This window comes from Amphiprion ocellaris, chromosome 3 (assembly GCF_022539595.1).
Source record: "Amphiprion ocellaris isolate individual 3 ecotype Okinawa chromosome 3, ASM2253959v1, whole genome shotgun sequence".
Taxonomy (NCBI): domain Eukaryota; kingdom Metazoa; phylum Chordata; class Actinopteri; family Pomacentridae; genus Amphiprion; species Amphiprion ocellaris.
In genome coordinates, this window is record NC_072768.1 from 17,417,679 (window position 1) to 17,438,215 (window position 20,537).

Below are 20,537 nucleotides of genomic sequence, written 5' to 3' on the forward strand. Positions count from 1 at the left end.
ATACCATCCAGGTGAGGCAGAATCACTTTCAGATTAATTGGCTGCTTTAAATTAAGTAATGTCTGCTGTTGCATGTACCAATATCAAGTTTTAATACCCAGCATTACCCTTAAATCATATCATTAGCTCATACACTGACTGCTATTTTATTGCGGTATTTTATATTACAAAACAAATAATTAAACCCCCAGCATCTTGAGCTGCTTGCCAAACAGGGTGACATTATTCTGATAATATTTTTTCCCCAAATATGTCAAATTGTGACATTTTACTTCAGCACCACATACTGAATCTTGTCAAAACACTCCAAGTGAATACCCCAAGCAATTCCTAATATTTCTGAGGATTTCCAGTATTTTGAGATGTGAAGAAATGACAGAGCAAAGCTTTCTGTTCGTCATACCGTCTCCTGGGTTCCCTGACTATAAATAATTTCTTGTATAAGTCATTTAAGTTTATTTTGTGTGTGTGTGTGTATGTGTGTGTGTGTGTGTGTGCGCGCGCGCGCGTGTGTGTGTGTGTGTGTGTGTGTGTGTGCGCGCGCGCGCGCGTGTGTGTGTGTGTGTGTGTGAGTGTGTATGGAGGTTTTAGTTAAACACCTGACATATGTATACCAGAATCACACTGTTGACTGAGACATCATAAAACAGCCTACTGATTTGAAGTTGTGAGGATACATGGATTTAAACTCATAAATATAGGAATTTTACATGTGAAAGAAAAAAAAAATACTTAATGAATTCCACAGACAGGAAATGATAAAATCAATAGTATACTACAAAACCAATACAACAGATTATATTTAGAGATGAACTGTATCATCAAATGTAGTCATATATGGTGGATACTGCAAGGTGATGCCTATATTACAATGTACTGCATGTATTTTTACCTTGGTTACTAATGAGGCATTATCTCTCAGATATTTAAATAATGGTTAATTAATTGCAATTATTAATTATTGCAGTTGTGTTGATTAATTACACTAACTACTCAAAAGATAAAAGGTATTACATTTTACTATGGTGCATGTTGCAACTTTGTAATGCGATGCTCTAAATGTGTGAAGCAAAACATTTTACATTACACTGCAGCATGCCTAAAGAGTTAACAAGAAGATTACACAAAGGAAAATAAGGTATCACATAAAGGCAATACACTATTATTTATAGTACCTGTAAAAAATATTCATCCTTCTTGGAAGTTTATCCCTTTATTCGCTTTTCAACACTGAATAAAGGTCCACCTAATTTAGCTTTTAAGACAAAAATGTACAAGTAAAGACTATTTAATGTCAAAGTGAATACAGATTTCAACAAAGCAATGTTAATAAATTCCAATATAACATGTAAAATGAGTAACTGCATATGTATTTACCCCCTTTAAAGTAATTCAGTGAAGCCAACATAGATGCAATAAGTTACACAATTAAAAGAGTGCAGTGGATGCACAACAGGTGATTGTGGTCTAAAGACACCTGTATCTGGAAGCTCCAGTCACTTGGGAATCACTGCTCCTTTTACTCACTTGAAAGTATATGATTATATTCTTAATGAGGATGAATTTGTTTAGAATTTTTTTTCCAATAATCAAAATAAACACAAGGATTCACTTAATATCATGCATGTACTGGATAGTATACGTGTGTATATGTGTACAAAACATAAACAATGCATGTTTCAAATGAAGATATTTTTTATTCAGACATAAAAAATAGTTTTAGAGTATAAAAGTTACATATCTAAAGGTGTTCTCCATAAGTAATCAATGATCATATTTTCATTCCAACATCTAAAGAAACACAGGATGAAGTTTCTTATGACACAGCAGAAAAAGATGGCAGGCGAGATGTTCTTTTTGGAATGAAACCCTTCAACCAGCAGCCCCTGCTTATATTATCTAAGTGACACAACCTTCCTCTGCACACACTTGACACTTTAATTTGAATACAGTTCAGTGCATTAGAGATAAGGAAAACCCAACTGAATTAAGATCATGTCAAAAATCAGAAGACTGATTAAACAGTCAAAATATCCATGTGAATCTGCAACGCCCAGTAAAGGACACAAAAAAGCATATGAGGAATCAATGACCACAATAATATTGTTTTGAAATAAAAACCAGTGAAGCTGAAATGAGCTGATTTGTGGTCATTTCAGCAAAATGTAAATTTAACATCCATTTCTTGTATTCTTAAGGACTTGCTATTAGTATATTTTTGTAAGAATGTACTTTGTTAGAATATTTTACATCCTTAGATGGTAGCTCTCTACTGTATGGTAAAAACAAAGCTGTCAGCATGATGATAGAACTGAACACACGTTAGAGTTATACTCTGTTTATATTAGGGAAACTAAGTTAAGAAGAAATGGATTTGATTAACTTTTCTGATCTGTGCACTAACGTGTCACTTCCTGTGCTCCATCTGTTGCAGACAGCTGTTAAAATTAAGAAAGTAACTGTAATGTCATGTCAAACTAACTGAACATTAGAGATGTCCATAATAGAAGAAAATGCTTCCTTAGAAAGCAGACATGATCAAATGTAAAAATCTTAGCCACTGTGTAACAACAGTTGTCACATTTTCAAATGTACATGCTACTCTGCCACTGGCAAATGAGATGTTAACCAACTTCCCCAAAAAAGGGTGGAAATCTTGAAGTACGAATGCTGTTGCCATCACATGGTACGTTGAAGGCACCTTGACAAGGAGAAAGGTCCAGCAGCAAGGAGGCAAATACAGGTGAGGTGACTGTTAAAGTCTGCATCTGCACCTGTTTCACCACCTTGTCAGTTGAGGTATTGTAGAGAGAGCTGTCCTCTAGTCTCTAACAGTTAGACTCCTTTTCATCCACAGGAAAGTAGCCGTCCTTAGTGGCAGGTGCTTTCTGGTGCAGGCTGTCACCGTCTGCTGCAAAGATGGCCAGCAGCCTCTCCTGCTCCTGCTTCGTCTTCGGTAGGTCAGTGGAGGGAGTGGTCAAGAGAACAAGGCGCTGTGGATGAAGAATTGATTTTACAGAACTTTTGGAAAACCGGTGATGTCAGTGATATAATATCTGAGAAACTGACTGTTATTTATTTTCAAAAATAACTAACATATAGGAACTGTCATGAGCAGAATCTGTCTGCAATCAGTTAGAGATAATTCAAGGTGTGTGTTGAAAAACAGTATGTTAACAGAATTAGGAAGACAGGTGTATAACAGACCATAGAGGTTCCCTGTTTAAATCTAACCGGGAGGTCCTCTTGATAATTATCATTTTAAGCAATTTAAGACACCTGCAGCTTTTTTAAAATTAAAAACAGCTGTACAACTTGTGATTTCCTAGTAATTTCCTAATAGAAATTTATTTGACTTTTGGCTATTTGTGAGCAGTGATTTAGCAAAGGGTTACCTATTTGAGTGGGAAACCAATGCAATAAGCTCAAAGATGCTAAAACTCCTTCAAATTAAAACTGAGGGGAACTCTAATGACTGTTCTATGTCATTCCATCCCTGCAACATTTCCATAACAACACAGTTAAGTGATCAATCGAGCAGTTTCAACACAACTATTTCCCATCTTCTGAACTCCTTTTTCCCCCTGGTTCATTCTTCGGAAATGACAGTTTTTCATTTGCATTCTAAAGGAAACTTTATAGTCTTACTTCTCTCATTGTTCCTGGAGTGTAGTACAGTTTCGCTGCCACCCACAAGGGGATACAAAGCATGGAGGACAGAGCCAGGATCCAGCCGATCCCATTCCCCCACCATGGGTACACATATTCATTGTTGTACTTCAGCGGTGAGTACTTGATCAAGGCGAAGGCAAAGGTTCCCTAAATAAGAGATGAAGGACACTGTATGTTTTTGTATGGATGAATATTTATGATGTTACATACCAAATATTTGAAATACTAGTAAATACTATAACTAAAAATATGTTAGTTCAACTTAACCTTAATTAATATTGTATTTTTAAGATTTTTTTTTTTTAAAGAAAGGCTTAATTTGATTATCTGTGGTAGTTTGCAAATTGAAATATATTTTCAATGTTGGCCAGTAGAGGGAGCTCTTCTTTCAGAAGAGGTTTGTACAAGCATGCATTTAAAAAAAATGTAAAAAGGAAATGTAGAACCCACGAAGCATGTTGCAGGGGTGAAGAAAAGCCAGCAGTATTTGATGACAGGGCTGGGGCGATATCCAATCATATCCTCTATGTTGTCATAGAAACGATCAGCACCTGTGATCAGAGAGACCATGGAAACACAGTGGAGACTTCCATGAGTAGCTAACGATCATCTGTGTCAAGATTCACTCTGTTTAAACAGCAGAGATCTAAAGAAAAACATGCTAATAATCCTGATGAAATTACATCTGGGTGCCTAAGTTATGTTATTGCAATATTTAGCTTAACTAGATGAGTTCCTAGAATTTATTTGGTCCATTTGAACTTTAAAATAAACCTTCACTCAGCCAGTGGCTGTATGAGCAGTGAGAATGAAGCCAAATAGAAAAGGTTTCACAGTCTTACAGATGAACTCACCATAAACCCAGGCAATGCAAACTGTCTCAAATACAGCCACAAAAAGCAGACACATCCCACTGGCTGCATAGTAGTCAAAGAGCTGGAAGACGTACATGCCTCCCTGTGGGCACAGACAGGTATGAGTTCACAACCATTCACAGCAGGACAAACAGAAGAAACAGAACATATATATACTGTCAAATCTTTTTTTAAAAGCTGAGACGCTGCATTGTTTTCAAGCCTTTTGAAAAGTATAAAGTGCTACACTGCAAACATTTTGATGAAAAAGGTTTCTTACACTTGGCTGTGTCTGAATAGGATTTGTGCCAACTGACTGGACATGAAGGCATTTTAGGAGAATCTGCTGTTTGTATGGACAGACGGCTGCTTAGGCGAAGCTGAAGCAGATAGAACCAGGCAGTTTGGCTGTAAATGAAACTGTTTGTCATCAGCCTGGCTAGAATATCACACGAGAACGTCTTCACTTAAAATCGAAACACATTTGCCCGGAAGTCATCATTGAAGTTTCACATTTATGAGCAATTTCTCCACTTTAATGTTGGGAACTCGTAATGTGCTTGTTCAATATTACATTGAAATGAAAGTTTTTGAATGGATTACGCTTATTGCTTATTGTGTCATCTTATTCTGTGCAAACATTAGGAAGTGAGGCCACTGAGACTAACCTCTGTCAGCATGATGAGGCCTAGGAGGAAGGATACTACAGCTACACCCAGGATAAAGAGCTCCCTGCGGTTTTTGCGGCGGAAAGTGGAGGGATACATGTCCACCATGGCCGTCACCAGGCTCTCCACGCACACAAACTAACCAGGACAGACACAAGAAAAATATCACGTGTATAGATGACTGATTTAAAAAGAGGTACCAAACAACAAGTAAAATGATCAGAATTGTGCTCATTCTCTCTCTAATATAGTAGATAATTTGTCTATAAGACATATGTTTGAATCACCTATTTGTGCACGTGGTTTGTGGTTTTTGTGTTAGCCTCACCTGACTGTCCAGTCCCAGGAAGACAATCATAATGAAGAAGCAACAGGCCCACAGAGGGGAAAAGGGCATCATGGACACAGCACGAGGATAAGCTATGAAAGCCAAGCCTGGACCTGGAATACACAGATATCCAGTTGAAGTTAGAGTCCTTTAGTCATGTTTTTAAATCTAGCAGATATTCTAATAGTATCTCAAAACAGTCACTCATAAAATTTCGAAATTCTGCTGGTTTTACTTAAACCAGTACATTAGTTTGTGAATATCATTACATTTCAATCAAAAGAGTTGTTAAACTGTGCCAAAGCACTGCTCTAGTCATCGATTAATCCTCTAAAAATATCTCTGTATATCAAAATTTGATATTTTATTCCATGAAAATACTCCTTTCCTGCCTTAAAATGATTTAATTGTAACTTTACGCTGTTGCTTCCACTAGAATGTGCAGATCTATGAAGACCGTGTCTTTCTCTTTACTCAATCCTCCCCACTCACTGCAGCTGGAGCACACCAGCTCACCTACCACTCTGCTCAAACACTGTAAAACTGCTCTACACTACACAATGTCAGGTTGTAATATCAGGTTAATTCAGCCACACGTGTTTGAACCAGATGGAGAAAGAGTGTTGATATCGTTTCTATGTGCCAGGTTTATCATACTCCCCCTTTTTCCCCATCTCCAATCCTCCTCCCTTTCCCCCTGACCATGAATGTGCAGAGGACACGCTGAAATAGTGTTATGTGGATTAGTCTGAGGCATTTTGTTTCCCATTTATAGAGCCAGGCTGTGCGAGCTCTGGATTTTTTTCCAGCGTACACAGATCAGACGGCTACTGAACCATGAGGAGAGATTTGCTGAATTTGACAAAAATTCTTTTTAGATTAGAACAGCTGACTCTACCTTTAAGTAAATCGGCTGGTACAGAAGCTCCTTTGCACACATTGTATTATCATCCCCAAAGCAAATGCAGTCGCCTGTTTTCATAAACAATTAAAGTACAAACCAGATTCAGCTACTTCTGAGATGGGCACATTTTGCTCATAAGACATGAAGCCCAGGATGGAGAAGATGGCAAAACCTGCAATAAAACTGGTCCCACTGTTTAGGAAACAGAGGGACAGACAATCCCTGGAAACAACACAGACGGGGGATAGAAGAATTAGGAGCTGCATGAGGTAAAAGGTTGATAATAGCATCAAATATTATCTGGACTACAGATTTGAGTCACTAATTATAAATTATAATGCAGACTATTATAAACAGAGAGGTAGTGTTATGCAAGTGATCATAATACCAACTCATCTCAGTCCTCACTTGTAGCAGTTGTTGTTATATTTGTTGTAGCTCCCCAGAGCGGTGAGGCAGCCCAAGCAGATGGCATAGGAGAAGAAGATCTGAGTCCCAGCATCCATCCATACCTTAGTATGAAACAGGACAGTCAAAGTGAAGGAATACATTTAAAATCATTCAAGCAGAGTGAATTTTTTTTAGTGTTTTACTCTAAATGTTAAAAATGTGTCTTTTGGGGGAACATCTGCGCATTTATTCATACAGGTTGGTTCCAACTCACAGTCACAAAAACCACAGTATCTTTTTTGACCATCTTGCCTTTATAACTGAGCTGTTAGAGTGTTATGAATTACATCAGTTCTCACAGAGAATAATTTGGGATTCAAGCAAAACAATCAGGTGGTCATGATAACAAATGCGTAGTATAATAATGTTTTTTATGTTTTTTTTGTTTTTACTCAGAAAAGATTGTTGTGAATCCAGTGATGTCTACTGTGAGGTTGATTTGAACACAGTATCTCAAGTGCCCTTCATATTGATCAACACAATGCATCTAAGTATCATAATCCAAAATCTCCTGACCCCACAGCTCAGCTTCCCACCCCGACCACCCTCACATCAGCGCCCCGGAAAAGCTGATTATCCATCTCCACCTCTAAGTCGTAAAGTGCAGCACTCTCTGAATACTCAATCACACTTCAAAATTCAAATTAGGCTCCTCTTTCTTCTTGCAGTTCTGGTAAAGTGCTCCCAGAGCACTGGGGCATGTTTTAGATAGCTGGCAGCCAGGACTTAGGATCTGATTGACAAGGGGTCCAACAACAGCACAAGCTCTGGACACAACATTGCACAAAGACAGGTATTCCCAAGGCATCAACTCAACCAGCCTAGCTTGTCTTGGCCTGCACACTCGGGGCTTGCATTCATCCCCTGAGGCCTGGGAGAGAATGAAGGGAAGGGGGCTCAGTTGGATTTTCATGCTGGTTGCAATCTGACCGCAAGAGAAGAGGAAATTGTAAAGTCCCTGTCACCACGACTATTGTCTTGTGTTTAAAACTGCTTAAAGCAAGCTGTTATGCTTGTGCAAAAGCAAGGAGTAATGTATCAGTATTCACACCTGATGTGTTTTTCTTGTTTCGAGACAGAAGAGTTAAGCTATATTAACATTATTATCACCACTTAAGTTCATATGATGAACTGCATGTTTATCCATTTAGCAGATATTGGAGGAACATCCCCTTTTTTGGTTTCTACTAACACCTTAGCTGTTAAATGCTCCACTAGTGAGTCCTCAGTGAGAGGATACTGTAGGATACAGTAGGTTTTCAGAGCTTATTTGTCATAGAGCAGAGGATGGAGTATAGTGTGACCAGTAACGCTATCAGTGCAGTAGGAGTAAACAAATCAGTAAGGTTGCAGGCCAGAAAACCACAGTTTTTCTCTAACCATGTCCAACTACTTTGATACCACAGTTCTACCAAAGAGGCTGCTGATCAGAAGTGCTCATACTGTACAGGGTCACTTTTCTAAGCAATCACCCTCAGACAAGCTGTATAACAACACTTCCAAGCACATTAGGTGATGGGGATCAAATGTTGTGAAATATGTTGTATTGGTCACGAAGGAAAAATAGTAAAAAGATTCCATGCCCAAAACTGCCAAAATTATACTGAACCAACAGCAGTCCAGTCTTTTTATAGCAGCTTTCTCTAATTTAATTTAACCAGCAACTTTAAGGTCAGCTGTGTTGCTTTAGATCTCTCTGCTGCCAGAGTTTGCTCCTTTTGATGAGCATAAAGATACCCACATGGGTAATAGAGAATACGTGATGGCCTTATTTGTTGTATATTGACCTAAGCTAGAAGAATTTATCAGGTAATTTATTTACCAAATAAAAGGTAAACAGATATCAGTTTGTACCTATTTTGCCAGAAATAAAGTTTCGAATTTAACAAAGCATTAAAAGGCTGCGAAACATAAAGCAATGAATCCCCCCCACACTCCCACCCCAAGTTGAATCTGCATTAAATTTCGCATTTCTGTTCAACACAACTGTATATGTGAGAGCATTTTCAACCTACTTGTGGGTCAGACAGTCGTCCCAAGTCAGGGTAAAGGTAGAAGTGGATTCCCCTGGAGGCTCCTGGCAGGGTGACTCCTCTGATCAGGAGGATCAGTAGCATCATGTAAGGGAAGGTGGCTGTGAAGTAAACCACCTGCAGGGAAATAAAACATCACTTCATCACCCAGTATGCATCTTTTATGACAGGTCCCCCCTTTCAGAAGTTCAAATTAGGTGTTTTTTTGTTATTTTTTTGCTAAAGTGTGACATCTTTAGTGTGTTAAACCGCTGACTGTTTTACAAAGCTCTGTACAAATTTTTAAAAGATCAGATCTTGATATCGTTGGTTGTATCTAGTGCTTTAGCATTTCAGTTGATGAGGTTTTTAAGTTCTGTAGAAGCTGATAATTGTCGATTCACTTGGCACTGATTATGTTAATCTCTTGCAGTCTATATTCCAAACTACAAAGTTCTGATCTAATAGCGAATTTTTCAAGAGATGTCATTTCACCTTGCCAGTGGATTTGACTCCTTTCCAGATGCAGAAGTAGCAGATTACCCATGCAACAGCTAGACAGATAACCAGATCCCAGTTCAGAGAGCCAATGTGGTCAATACCTGAGGATAGTCTTAGCACTCTGCGCCTGGATTACATACACATGCAGAGGAGAACCATCAGAAAAGCATCATCGTTCCCAAAACAGCATTTTTATAAATGATCTCAGCAGCTAAGAAGCTAGGGGTTAAAATTCAATAACCAAAAAAAGAACTATTGAATAAACTCTAGAATCGCATCCATCCCCTTGCAGTTACACATCTTTAAAATAGGCCAAAAAAAAAAAAAAGATCTAGTATGATTGGTTTAGGAACCCAAATTCCGTCGCTTATTAAGATGGATATTTGTTGGATTTGTGTGCATGAGAGGCCATCTGAGGACATGGCCAACAAAAAGGCACTTACTCCCAGAACTCAATGACAGGAGAGGTGGCATTCTCATGGTGATTGATGGAGCTATTCCCCCTCTGAAATGCCATACAGGAATCTTGAATGAAGGACAGACAAAAGGACATTCAATCCAGTGAAGAAATCCAAGCTTTCTCTGAGGTTTCCAAGTTACATGCAGGAAAGAGAAACAATGCCACCACTGAGGCTGAGGAGTGAAGCGGTGCAGGAACCTTCACTCCTTGAAACTAAAACCAAATGATAATTCAATGAAATGATGACAGGGAAACACCAGAAGACATTACACACTGATATTTGTGGCACTGAAAGTCTATAGATTGGCAACACGCAGACTACATGCTAATATGTTCACAGAGATAATGCTAACATGCTGATATTTAGCAGGTATGATGATCACTTTCTAAGATTTTACAAAATGTCAACCTCACAACAAAATTCCATGGCAATCAATCAAATAAAGAATACATTTTAAAAAGACACTTTACTGATGTTGCCATTTCAGTGTGACTGAAAATGTTTACTCAGATCATGATGTGCCAGGAGACCCGGCTAATATTGTGCTCGCTATGAGTTTAATTTATTTCACAGGTAGGCAGATAGCTAACATGTGATGTTCTCAAAAACCAAAGGTGTAACTTCATTTGTTGTCAATGAAAACTCAATTCATGTTATAAAAAGTGGTCCCCACAATGTGTGAAACAACTTACTTGCCAAATAAATTAGAAAAAAGCACACGGGGTGCTGTTTTTAAAACAAAGGGATTCTCACACAGAATACTGATTTGATTCAGTTATCTAAATGCCATTTTTATACATAACTCTTAGTGCCTAAACATGTGCCCTGTGCAGTATGACAAACAGAAGGACAAGGCTTTTTGCATAGAGACTTGCGTGTGTTCCAGCTGTTGTTGCAGGATGCCCAGGGCAGATCCCAGGTGAAGGAGTTGGACAGATAAAAGATGGCCCAAGCTAACACGATGATGTAGTAGATGTTCAGCAGAGCGGCAATCACTTGCGTGGCGTAACCGACTCCTGCAACAGAAATGCGTATAGCACTGAGCCGTGAAATACCACTATACTGCCCCCAACAGTCACCCGGAACTCAGCAAAGACACCAAGTTGTACTACATTTGAGTACATGTGACTGCATTTGTGATTTAGTTCCACAGAGCTTTAACACAGCTTTACATTTTGCACTGTTGAAACTTTTCTTTCAAGTAATTGCTGGTCACACTCCAAAGCAGCATGGAAGACATTAGTCAAGCACACTGGAGTTGCATTGTGTCTGTTTTACTAGATTTTAACAGCAGTCTGAGATCACCACAAATTAGATTTAATTTGCAAAATGCTTTTAGCTTCACATTGGGAACTGTCGCTGTCATGTTTCTCAAGTGATTCACAGAAATAAAAATTTCATTGTTCCAACACATAATTGCAACCCTGACTCCACTCTTCACCAGCTGTCATCCTCCGTAGGTTATGATTATGGCTGATTACAGACTTATTAGAAGGCAGCTGGCTGCTAAAAGCTCTGGAGAAATGTGACGTTAGCCGGTGTTGTTAGCTTTCCAGCCATTACATCTCTGTGCTTCACCCTCCTACATCTGCACAGCATTCTTACTGGACTGACATATGCACATAGACATACACACACAAAGCCACAATTATCCTGCAAACACAAATTCACACTGTCATACTGAAAAGAACACATGCATATTAGCATACTGCAAAAACATGTCTGCAAATCCTCTTTAAGTATAGACTAGTTTATCCTTGTTAATCCTAATCTATCCTTCAATATGCTTAGGTAGCTTTTTGCTCTGCAGTCTTATTCATAATATGATCTATTAGACAATTTAAACACATTCATATTTAAAACACAATGAAGATCCCACATGTCAGTTTTTACAAAGCATCATAATTACGTGTATGGTAATGATGAGTTTGATTCACTGTGTTGCTGTTAACATCCACTGAATTATTTTTCTCAGGAAACAGACAGATTACCTTCAAACAGTGGACAGATTTTCCTCCAGCAGGTGATGCCTCCCTCACTGGTGTACTGACCCAGAGCCGTCTCCAGGAAGAAGACTGGGATCCCACAAGCAAACAGGAAGATGAGGTATGGTATAAAAAAGGCACCTACAAAAGTACAGATAAAAAAAATGCCTTCAACTTACCATCAAACAAACATAGTAACATAATCAAGACTATTGTTGCATTTCTTCAATCAATTCTTGCATATATGTCCTGTGAATAGCCATATATTGATGGTATCTATGGAAACACTTCAAGAAAGTAAAGATCCTAAATCATTTTGCTTGAAGTTTGATCTTGTTTCTTTTTTCTTTCAAAAATAAACGAGATGAACAACGTTCGTGCGACCTGTTTTTGAATTCAATAAATCCCAGATCTGTTCACTAGCATTCAAGTCTGGACTTTGATTTGGCCAGTCCACCAGTTCCAGTACCCCAGATTCCTTTTTCTTGGTCAAGTAGTCTCTGCACAGCTTTGAATTATGCTTGGGGTCATTGTCTTCTTGGTGTATGAACCCACGACCAATCAGGTTCAGTCCAGAAGGGATTCCATGATGTACCAAGATGTCATGGTAGACCTTCTTGTTCTTGATCCATTTTAACTAATTTTCTCATGCCGTATTCACAAATGGAACCCCATACCATAATGAAATCTCCACCATGTTTCACTGTGGGTGCAATGCATCTAGCATGAAAACGCTCTCCAGCTTTTCTGTGGACATAAATATGAAAATGCTGACTGAAGAATTCAAACTTGGACTCATCCGTCCAGAGTATCTTCTTCCAGTCATCTACAGTCCAGTGTTTGTCCTCCCTGGCAAGTTGTAGGCATTTTTGGATGTTTTCAGGCCTCAATAATGGCTTCTTAGCAGCTATTCTATGGACAATTTAGAGTTACCAGTTAACCTGAGCATGCTTTTGGACTGTGGGAGGAAGCCGGAGTACCCAGAGAAAACCCACACATGCACAGGGAGAACATGCAAACTCCATGCAGAAAGATCCTGGGAAGGCAGGGATGCAAACCGGGGATCTTCCAGCCGCAAGGTGAAAGTGCTAACCACCAAGCCACTGCGCTGCCCATGAACCATTACAGAAACATAAAACATATTTTGGGAATCAGAAATATGATGAATTTCGGGCAGCGGTGGCAAACACCTTACACTGGGTGGTGGTCTAATAAATTTGTTAAGCACTGTATATCAATGATTTTTTAAAAAATCTTGCGTTTTTCTAGTGGAACTATGTTGGGCTTTTGAACAAACTACTTCTGATTGAGTGGTCCTACTGGGCACATATCCATAATAGTGGTCGACTGATCCTGACCAATTATTTGATCCAGTATTCTGCATTTTTTAAGTTTTAATTATTGTTTTTGTTATTAACCAACTCCCGATAAATAAAGTTAATTAAAAATGCACTACTTTGGCTCTGATGCAGCCGTCTCTGCTTGCCCTCAGCACTATCTGATTAATTACGTCAAGAGTAACAGCCTATCAGCACTGAAGGGTCAACGCTGAAAGGTTCTCTTTTAATAAAACATGTAAAACACAAATAAACAAATGCATTTCAAGAACATTTTGTGTTGAAGTTTGTATTATTCTAGATTTTCACAGCAAGATATTAATTTTTACTGCAAATGTATACTGCTTCTAAATCTGGGTTATCGGTCGTAGCCAAAGCCCTGTAGATCAAAAATGTTCTTTAATTTTCTTAAGTATCTATTTCTGGTTGCATGCCTGCCACCACACCCTGACGCTGTACACGATGACTAACAAAACAGCTAACCAGTCGCATGTATTTCCAGCACTCACCTCCCCCATTCTTATAGCAAAGGTAAGGGAAACGCCAGACATTCCCCAGGCCGATAATTTCTCCAGCGACTGACAGAACAAACTCGATCTTGTTGCCCCACTGACCCCTCTCTGTCATCTTCTCCTCTGTACTGGGCACGATGTCCAGAGGCCTGCTGTGCCCATTGGAGGGTTCCACTTTGGATGTGTTCTCCATGTCACCTCCGTGTCCTAAGAGTTACAATGGAAAGAGTAGGAGAAGAAAAACAAGAATTAGGAAGATGAAACTGAACATAAGGCATGTAGGATGGCAAAGGTCACAGCAGGGTAGCATGAAGCTGGAAAAAACAAGTCAGTAACAGATGATCCTGAACTATCGTCTTGCTGTCTGACAGCTCAAATCTGAATGAAAAAAATGGTTATGGACACAAATTTTGATGTCTGTGTTGTTAGGGTTAGGACTTACCATCTCAGTTTTTTTTAATTTGCACAGTTTGCTTACTAAGCCTCAAAGACATCCAGTAAAAGAGCTGCAGGCCATTTGAAATGCACCAGTCATTATGCATCAATTCATAACCAGTCATGCCATTCAAGTACTTAAATCACTTCATTTACCAAACAGCTTCTGATTTCACATTTCCTGCACATCTGATCTATTGTGAAGGTCTGAAGGATCACACACATTCAGTCCAAATGTAAATGTACTTAATTCTTCTATAAGAGTAAAAAGGAATTTCAGGATCCTAAGAGAATTCCCACTATGTATGTAACATGCCAAACATGGCTATTTATGTTTACGTCAGATATCATGTATGTCACCTCTTTTTTTCTGTGTTTGATGAGGTCAGTAGTAATTGCTTAAAGTTACGTGATCATGAAATTGGTCAGGCCTTCGTCCAGACCCTGTTTTGGGGCCAGTGCTGCTGAAAGAATTTTTCTCTGTGGAGGAAACAGACAGCTCACTGACTGTGCTCACTGCTGTCAGGTTGCATTAACAAGCTCCTCATCAACCCTTCGGTTCCCCTTTTTCCCTCTCTCCGGAACACATTGTGGTCATTGCTGCAGTCCAAATTCAAACAATTTAATCATCAGTCTACAGGAAACATGTTCAGACTAGTTCCGTTTAAAAAATACAGCGATCTCTCTTCCTTTCTTCTGTTTTTCACACATCCTAACAAAAAAAAAAGGTCTGTGGTCTCATGTAGTCTCATGGTAATGCTCTGGCCTTTTTTTTTTCTAAATTTACTTCCGAGAAAAAACACAGGAGATGGCAATTCCATTTAGTCCAAAACGTGTGTGAAGCCACCTTTAGGAATGTGCTCCTACTGGCAAAGGGCAGAGGTTGAGCACAAGCGTGACTTTGTATGTGCTGCGCACATGGGGCTGGAGGTTGGACCCGTTTTAGGAGCCAAAATCTCCGGTTGTAAAGCCAAACTTTGGCCGAGGTAAAAATAGAGCTCTTTGTTTTCGTAAGGTACTTGGTGGGAATGAAGGCTTAGCACAACAAAAGCAGGGTAGCCCCTCTCCTTTGTGCTGGCAAGTGAGAATCCTTACTGGTCCTGCAGCCAGATCACCGTTTTCGGTGGGCCAAGTAACTCAACTTCCTCAAGACAACATTTTAAATAGGTGGGACTGAAAGCTAGAGTAACATATACTGGCTGAAAATGGAGGTTTTCTCCCACATATCACACATGAGAACAGAGAAGCAGCACACTGTGAAAAAAACATCCCAAGACTGGGAATGACCTCATCGAGGCACAGTGGAGCTTTATCCCAGGACACAGCGACAACACTGACTGTTTCTGAAACATCTTGGATTGACTGAGCTACTGACTGGCTACATGACTGACCTACTGAATGCCTGACTGATTGACTGAGGGGCTGGATCATTTATTGGTCTTTAGAGGAATAGTTTGTTCAATTCAGATGATACAATGAACATACTATAGATAACAAACTACAACTAGACACCTCGCTTCCTCAGCTTTGCATAAACAATGGAAACAGGAGGGCATTATTCGGCCGGGTTATATCCAAGGATAGCAAAATGTACCTATCTAGACTCTTAGTCTAGACTGCAAGAACTTTCTGTAAATAGTCAGCCACTTTATGCCCAAGAAATTATAACTAAGAATAAAATTTTTGCATAGAATTTAAATGAAGAAGAACATTTATATTGGTGAGGTTTAGTGGTTGACAGACCTTTTTACTATTGGAAACAGCGAGGTCAATTATTTCCTGTTTCCTTCACATCTTTATGATAAGCTAAGCTGCCCAAGCTGCTGTCTTTAGCTTCTGTACAAATGTCAGAGTGGCATCAATCCTCTCAACAATTCTTTCAGCAATTACTGAACATATTCAATAGTTCCTTTATTGCCACAATCACCACAGGGTGTGTTACCACCTTTGGTGAACCTTTCCTGACCCAATGTCATGGAAGTAAATTGGTTTGTGCAGGCTCCTAACCAGGATTTGGTGCATTCTCCTGTCAGCTTGGCCCTTTGGCCTGGAGCTCCAGTCCTGTGTTTCAATCTTGCCTGCATGTCTTTGTGACTGATTGGACAGTTGTTTCTGTGCTCCAATCCAGATATGCAGCAATAACTACACCTGGGTTTAAAAATGCACGTAATGTTGGAGGGGCCGATGCCTATGCCTGTCTTTGTGTAATTCTGTAACACTTGCTAACAGCCTAGCATTTGTCTATGGTGGCTATATGTTACCGTTATGTTTTGCAACCACTCACCTGTCGATACTTGTAATTCAAAGCTCTGCAAGTTTTACATAAAGAAGCAGTTGTTTGACTGCCTGAAGCAAAACAGCTGGTTTTATACCCCTTTGCTGCACCCTTGTAGAGCTGGGATGTATAGGAAAAATATAATTGGTTGTATAACCATATAGGTCATCTGAAATATTTGTTTACATATGTTTAATATACATGCGGAAATATACTTACAATCACATAAGCTTAATATAATGATGGTAAATAATCAGAATAATGAAAATCATGACATATGTGAGTAAGAGTCATGTGAAATCAGTCCAAGATAGCTTTGATAAGATTGTTTTGAAAGCTGCAGTTTTGATTCAAACATGACATAAAGCTCCTGCATAGGGCAAAGAATTATTTTTGTAAGCGCAATCTATGACTATTTTTCATTACTCTTGAGGCCAGATTGGTTTGTTTGTACTCTCTGTGTTGCATACAGTTAACCTACAAGTGGAACAAACATCACCAACTTTGCTCAGTTTATTCTAATTCAGTGAATGAAGTAGTCACAGAAAACTTCTCCACCACAAATGTGGTGAGTGACCGTTGCATCAACTGTCAAGCAAACATTTACGTAAAATTAAGCTCTGTTTAGGTCCCCACAAAATCATGAACAAAATATTGAATAAATTCATCAATGTGCTTTGACTGTCTGCTGTGGGCAGATGCAAACAATGTTAATGTGCACAGAGAGTGAACTAAAGCAAGTAAAGTTTCAGGCTGAAACAAATAAAGGAAAGACAAGCAGACTCTGAAGGCAACTGAGATAAGAGTCTGCACTTTGATATTAAGGTGAAAGTGAAAAAAAGTCCAATAAATACACTGATACATCACTAAGACATTAATATGGTGTTTGCTTTCTCTTATTTATACCATCAGTATGCTATGATACGGAACAAAAGCCTGAAGTTGGGAAAAATGATCTCACTGCCCCGTGGCTCGGCCTCTCATGGACAAAGGCAATAAATGGGGCTCCGCTTCTAAACACGTGCAGAGTTACATATTCATGATGTGTGGATCGCTCCCACAGTTGAATATTTGCGGGCTAATACATAACTGGATTAGTTACATAATTGAAGGACATCGGTGTTACACTACACCTGCATTGTAAAGATTTACAGTCACAGCATGAGATGTTGAAAACTACTGACAATAAACTGAAGACAGAACTTAGAAATGATTAATCTGGTCAAGATTTGACTTTTGAATTAAGAAACTTCTTAGCAAGTTCAAATATCTGCCTTCCAATCAATAATTTGCTACTAAGAGTATTATGCTTCACATTGTGACCATTTGATGTATCTTTCAATAACAGTATTTGATTAGTATTGATACATCATGGTGACATAACCATTGATAAGAATGATGCAAAATGAGCTACACATGCTTATTATGTCATTTACTCATTGAGAACAAGCAGCAGTCATCTTAAAAGCACATTTAGCCCCATCTGATCTGCTTTCTGTGTACTGAACAGTAAGGTTATCAGCACAGAACAAACTGACCTGCGTAACAGTTTGCTGAATAAAGCATCAGAGTTATCAAAGTCTAATTTTGACTCACAAATGCACAGTCTTTGAACCTGTGCACATCATAAATGAAGCATGCGGGGCTTATAGGCATAGTAGAAATTGCACTAGTTAACTTTTTTTAAGCAGCACATTTCCCCTTAGCTTTTTTGCCAATAATTAATCAGATTAAATTTGAAGATGACCTTGAATTTTTTTCTAGTATATCTCATAAACAGCAGTAAATCTAATTGACATCCATCTGTGCCTGAAGAAAAATATCACATAATCAATAATCAAAGGCACTCACCTTTCATAGTGTTGTGAAATGACAGTTTCCAGAAGAGACAGCGGCATCAAATGCGGGCCCGCTGCCGTTTCAGGTTTCACTTTATACCGGGGAGGGGCGGAGATCTGAGAAACTGAAAACTTTGTTGCAGCCGACAGTGAGATTTTCCCTCTGCTTTGCCCCTCTCTGGAGACACTCCACCCCCACCACCCACCAATCCTCCATCCAGTTCCATTCAGAAACCCTCACACACAAACACACACAAACACACTCACTCCCCACAGCACACTAGAGGCCTGTGCAGTCTCAGCGTGGTGGGCTGATTGCGTAACCTTTTGACACACGCACATTCTCCCAGGGCCTGTCCAGACAGCAACAAGAAAGTCAGAGAGGCTGGATGGACTTAGGTGGACCTTCAGATGTGTGTGTCAAGGGCAGACATTCATTCATATGTGCAATGATCTGAAGCGTCACAGAGGCTGGGTTGAAAAAGATTTAAAAATATATAAACACATCATCCACAAAGTGTGCAACTTTGAATCATCAAAATGATTCCAGTCTTTCAGGGGTCTTTTCTGATTGATGGTAATTAAAATATCAATCCTGCTTCATAAGCCCCAGCTCTAAACACCCCCTTAATTCAGCCGCCCGGAAAAGAGTCTTTAATCACCCAACTAGATTTCTTCCTCGAAGACTCAGAAGCCCATTCAGAACATTTTCCCACCGCAGGGGTCCAGAGTGGCCTGGTTCAAGGCGTTTGTTTTAGGGTCACAATCCAGAGGGTCTTTATGGAGGTGGGGAAAGGGGGAGTGATGTGCTTCTGCATTTCCTGTCTGAAATCTTTCAAGGGGAAATCACCATACCCCCACCTCAGATCAAATTATAATTCAGGACATGGAGACATTAGCTTTTCTATAAAAATGAACCCGTCAGCATGACTTCAGTTTTGTGGCAGTTTGTACTTTTATTGTCTCACAAAGTTTCTGAGTTAGTTCGATTTTTTCTGAGTTAGTTTCTAAGTTCCAACTAATTGTAACTTGTTAAATATGAAATCTCCCTGTAGTTTTCACTACATATAGCTACTGACCACATGTAGGAGTAGTTTGCAACCCAGTAAAAATGGGGTTCTCCAAACGTCTTCTCGCAAAGTGCAGTTCGGTCAGCTGCCTCTCAATTTGCGGACAGCAAACTCCCAGAGGATGAAGGGGGGACTCGGGCACACTGATTAATAGTCAACCTTTATTGGTTTAATTGCTCACACAATTCATTTATGTCAGCAGGCAAACATCTTATCAGCAACCAAATAAAACAACACAGAGCCCTTTTCAAGTTCAAAGACTAAAGGGTCAATTGTTCAAGTATTAATATCTATCAAGTGTGCCAACTTAGACAAAACGATACAAATTAAATCCAATCCATTGTGGCTTTCTGCAGATCAGTGACTTGATGATTCCTACACTTCTATGACTTTACAGCATATTACCAACAGACTTAGATTAGTTTGATGGCATAACTAATTCCTTATGATTAAAAAACATACACTGCATTATATCAAACCTCACATTTATGAATTGGCATTTCACTTCTAATTATTCCCAGTTATCATTATCTTATAGGAATAGTTTGGCATTTGCAGAAATTTACTTATTTGCTGAGAGTTAATTGTAATAGTCTATGCAAATGTATAACTGTTATACGTCTCCGGAACTTTTAAGACTATGATGTATCTTTACACTTCACAGTATATTTATTGATTAAACAAATGTGACATACTGTGCTAGCGAGCTTTAAAGATGCTGCTTAGCCGATTGTATTACATTTGGACGGAGCAAATCTATCCGTTTTTCCCTTTGGGCTATTCTAAGGTAGGGCTGCTAGATGCAGGTCTACATCATACTTGGAATCAGTCTTTTTGTGTTGCTTCAAGAAACCAAACAGCTCTCTTTCCCAAGACAGGAAACTATTTGAAAAAGATAAGTGTGGGACATTACCTGAAATTGTCGTTTGGATCAAAAGTTGCAGCACTATAAGACAACCACTATAACTTAAGCAAAAAAGACCACACAATAGCCGTTATGTTCAAATCAGACTTTACAAACAACCCAAAAAAACCCTGCAACCATTTAGGATGATATAAATAAAACACGTAAAAACAAATCCCATCACTTACAGAAAATATACTGTTGACTTATTTCATCTTTCAATATGTGGTGGAAAATTTCGATTTTGACATACAGCCAGGGAGAAAATTGGCATGAAGTTAAAGTAGGCAATAGGTGTATAAACAAAGATTTCATGATGTAACAACATAAT

General features: G+C 39.0%; 1 protein-coding gene across 1 annotated transcript; it reads right to left on the minus strand.

The window, feature by feature from the left end:
• Positions 1–1,677: 1,677 nt before the first annotated feature.
• On the minus strand, positions 1,678–18,404 carry slc6a13 (solute carrier family 6 member 13). Its single transcript, XM_023284199.3, has 15 exons — positions 18,246–18,404; positions 13,682–13,891; positions 11,842–11,976; positions 10,726–10,866; positions 9,833–9,914; positions 9,384–9,516; positions 8,892–9,026; positions 6,835–6,938; positions 6,524–6,648; positions 5,523–5,635; positions 5,195–5,332; positions 4,527–4,629; positions 4,123–4,223; positions 3,649–3,819; positions 1,678–2,993 (listed from the first exon to the last, which is right to left on the minus strand). Exons 1-15 carry the CDS (start codon positions 18,250–18,252, stop codon positions 2,829–2,831), a joined length of 1,863 nt encoding a protein of 620 aa, XP_023139967.1. The 5' UTR covers positions 18,253–18,404; the 3' UTR covers positions 1,678–2,828.
• Between the last annotated feature and the right edge of the window lie 2,133 nt (positions 18,405–20,537).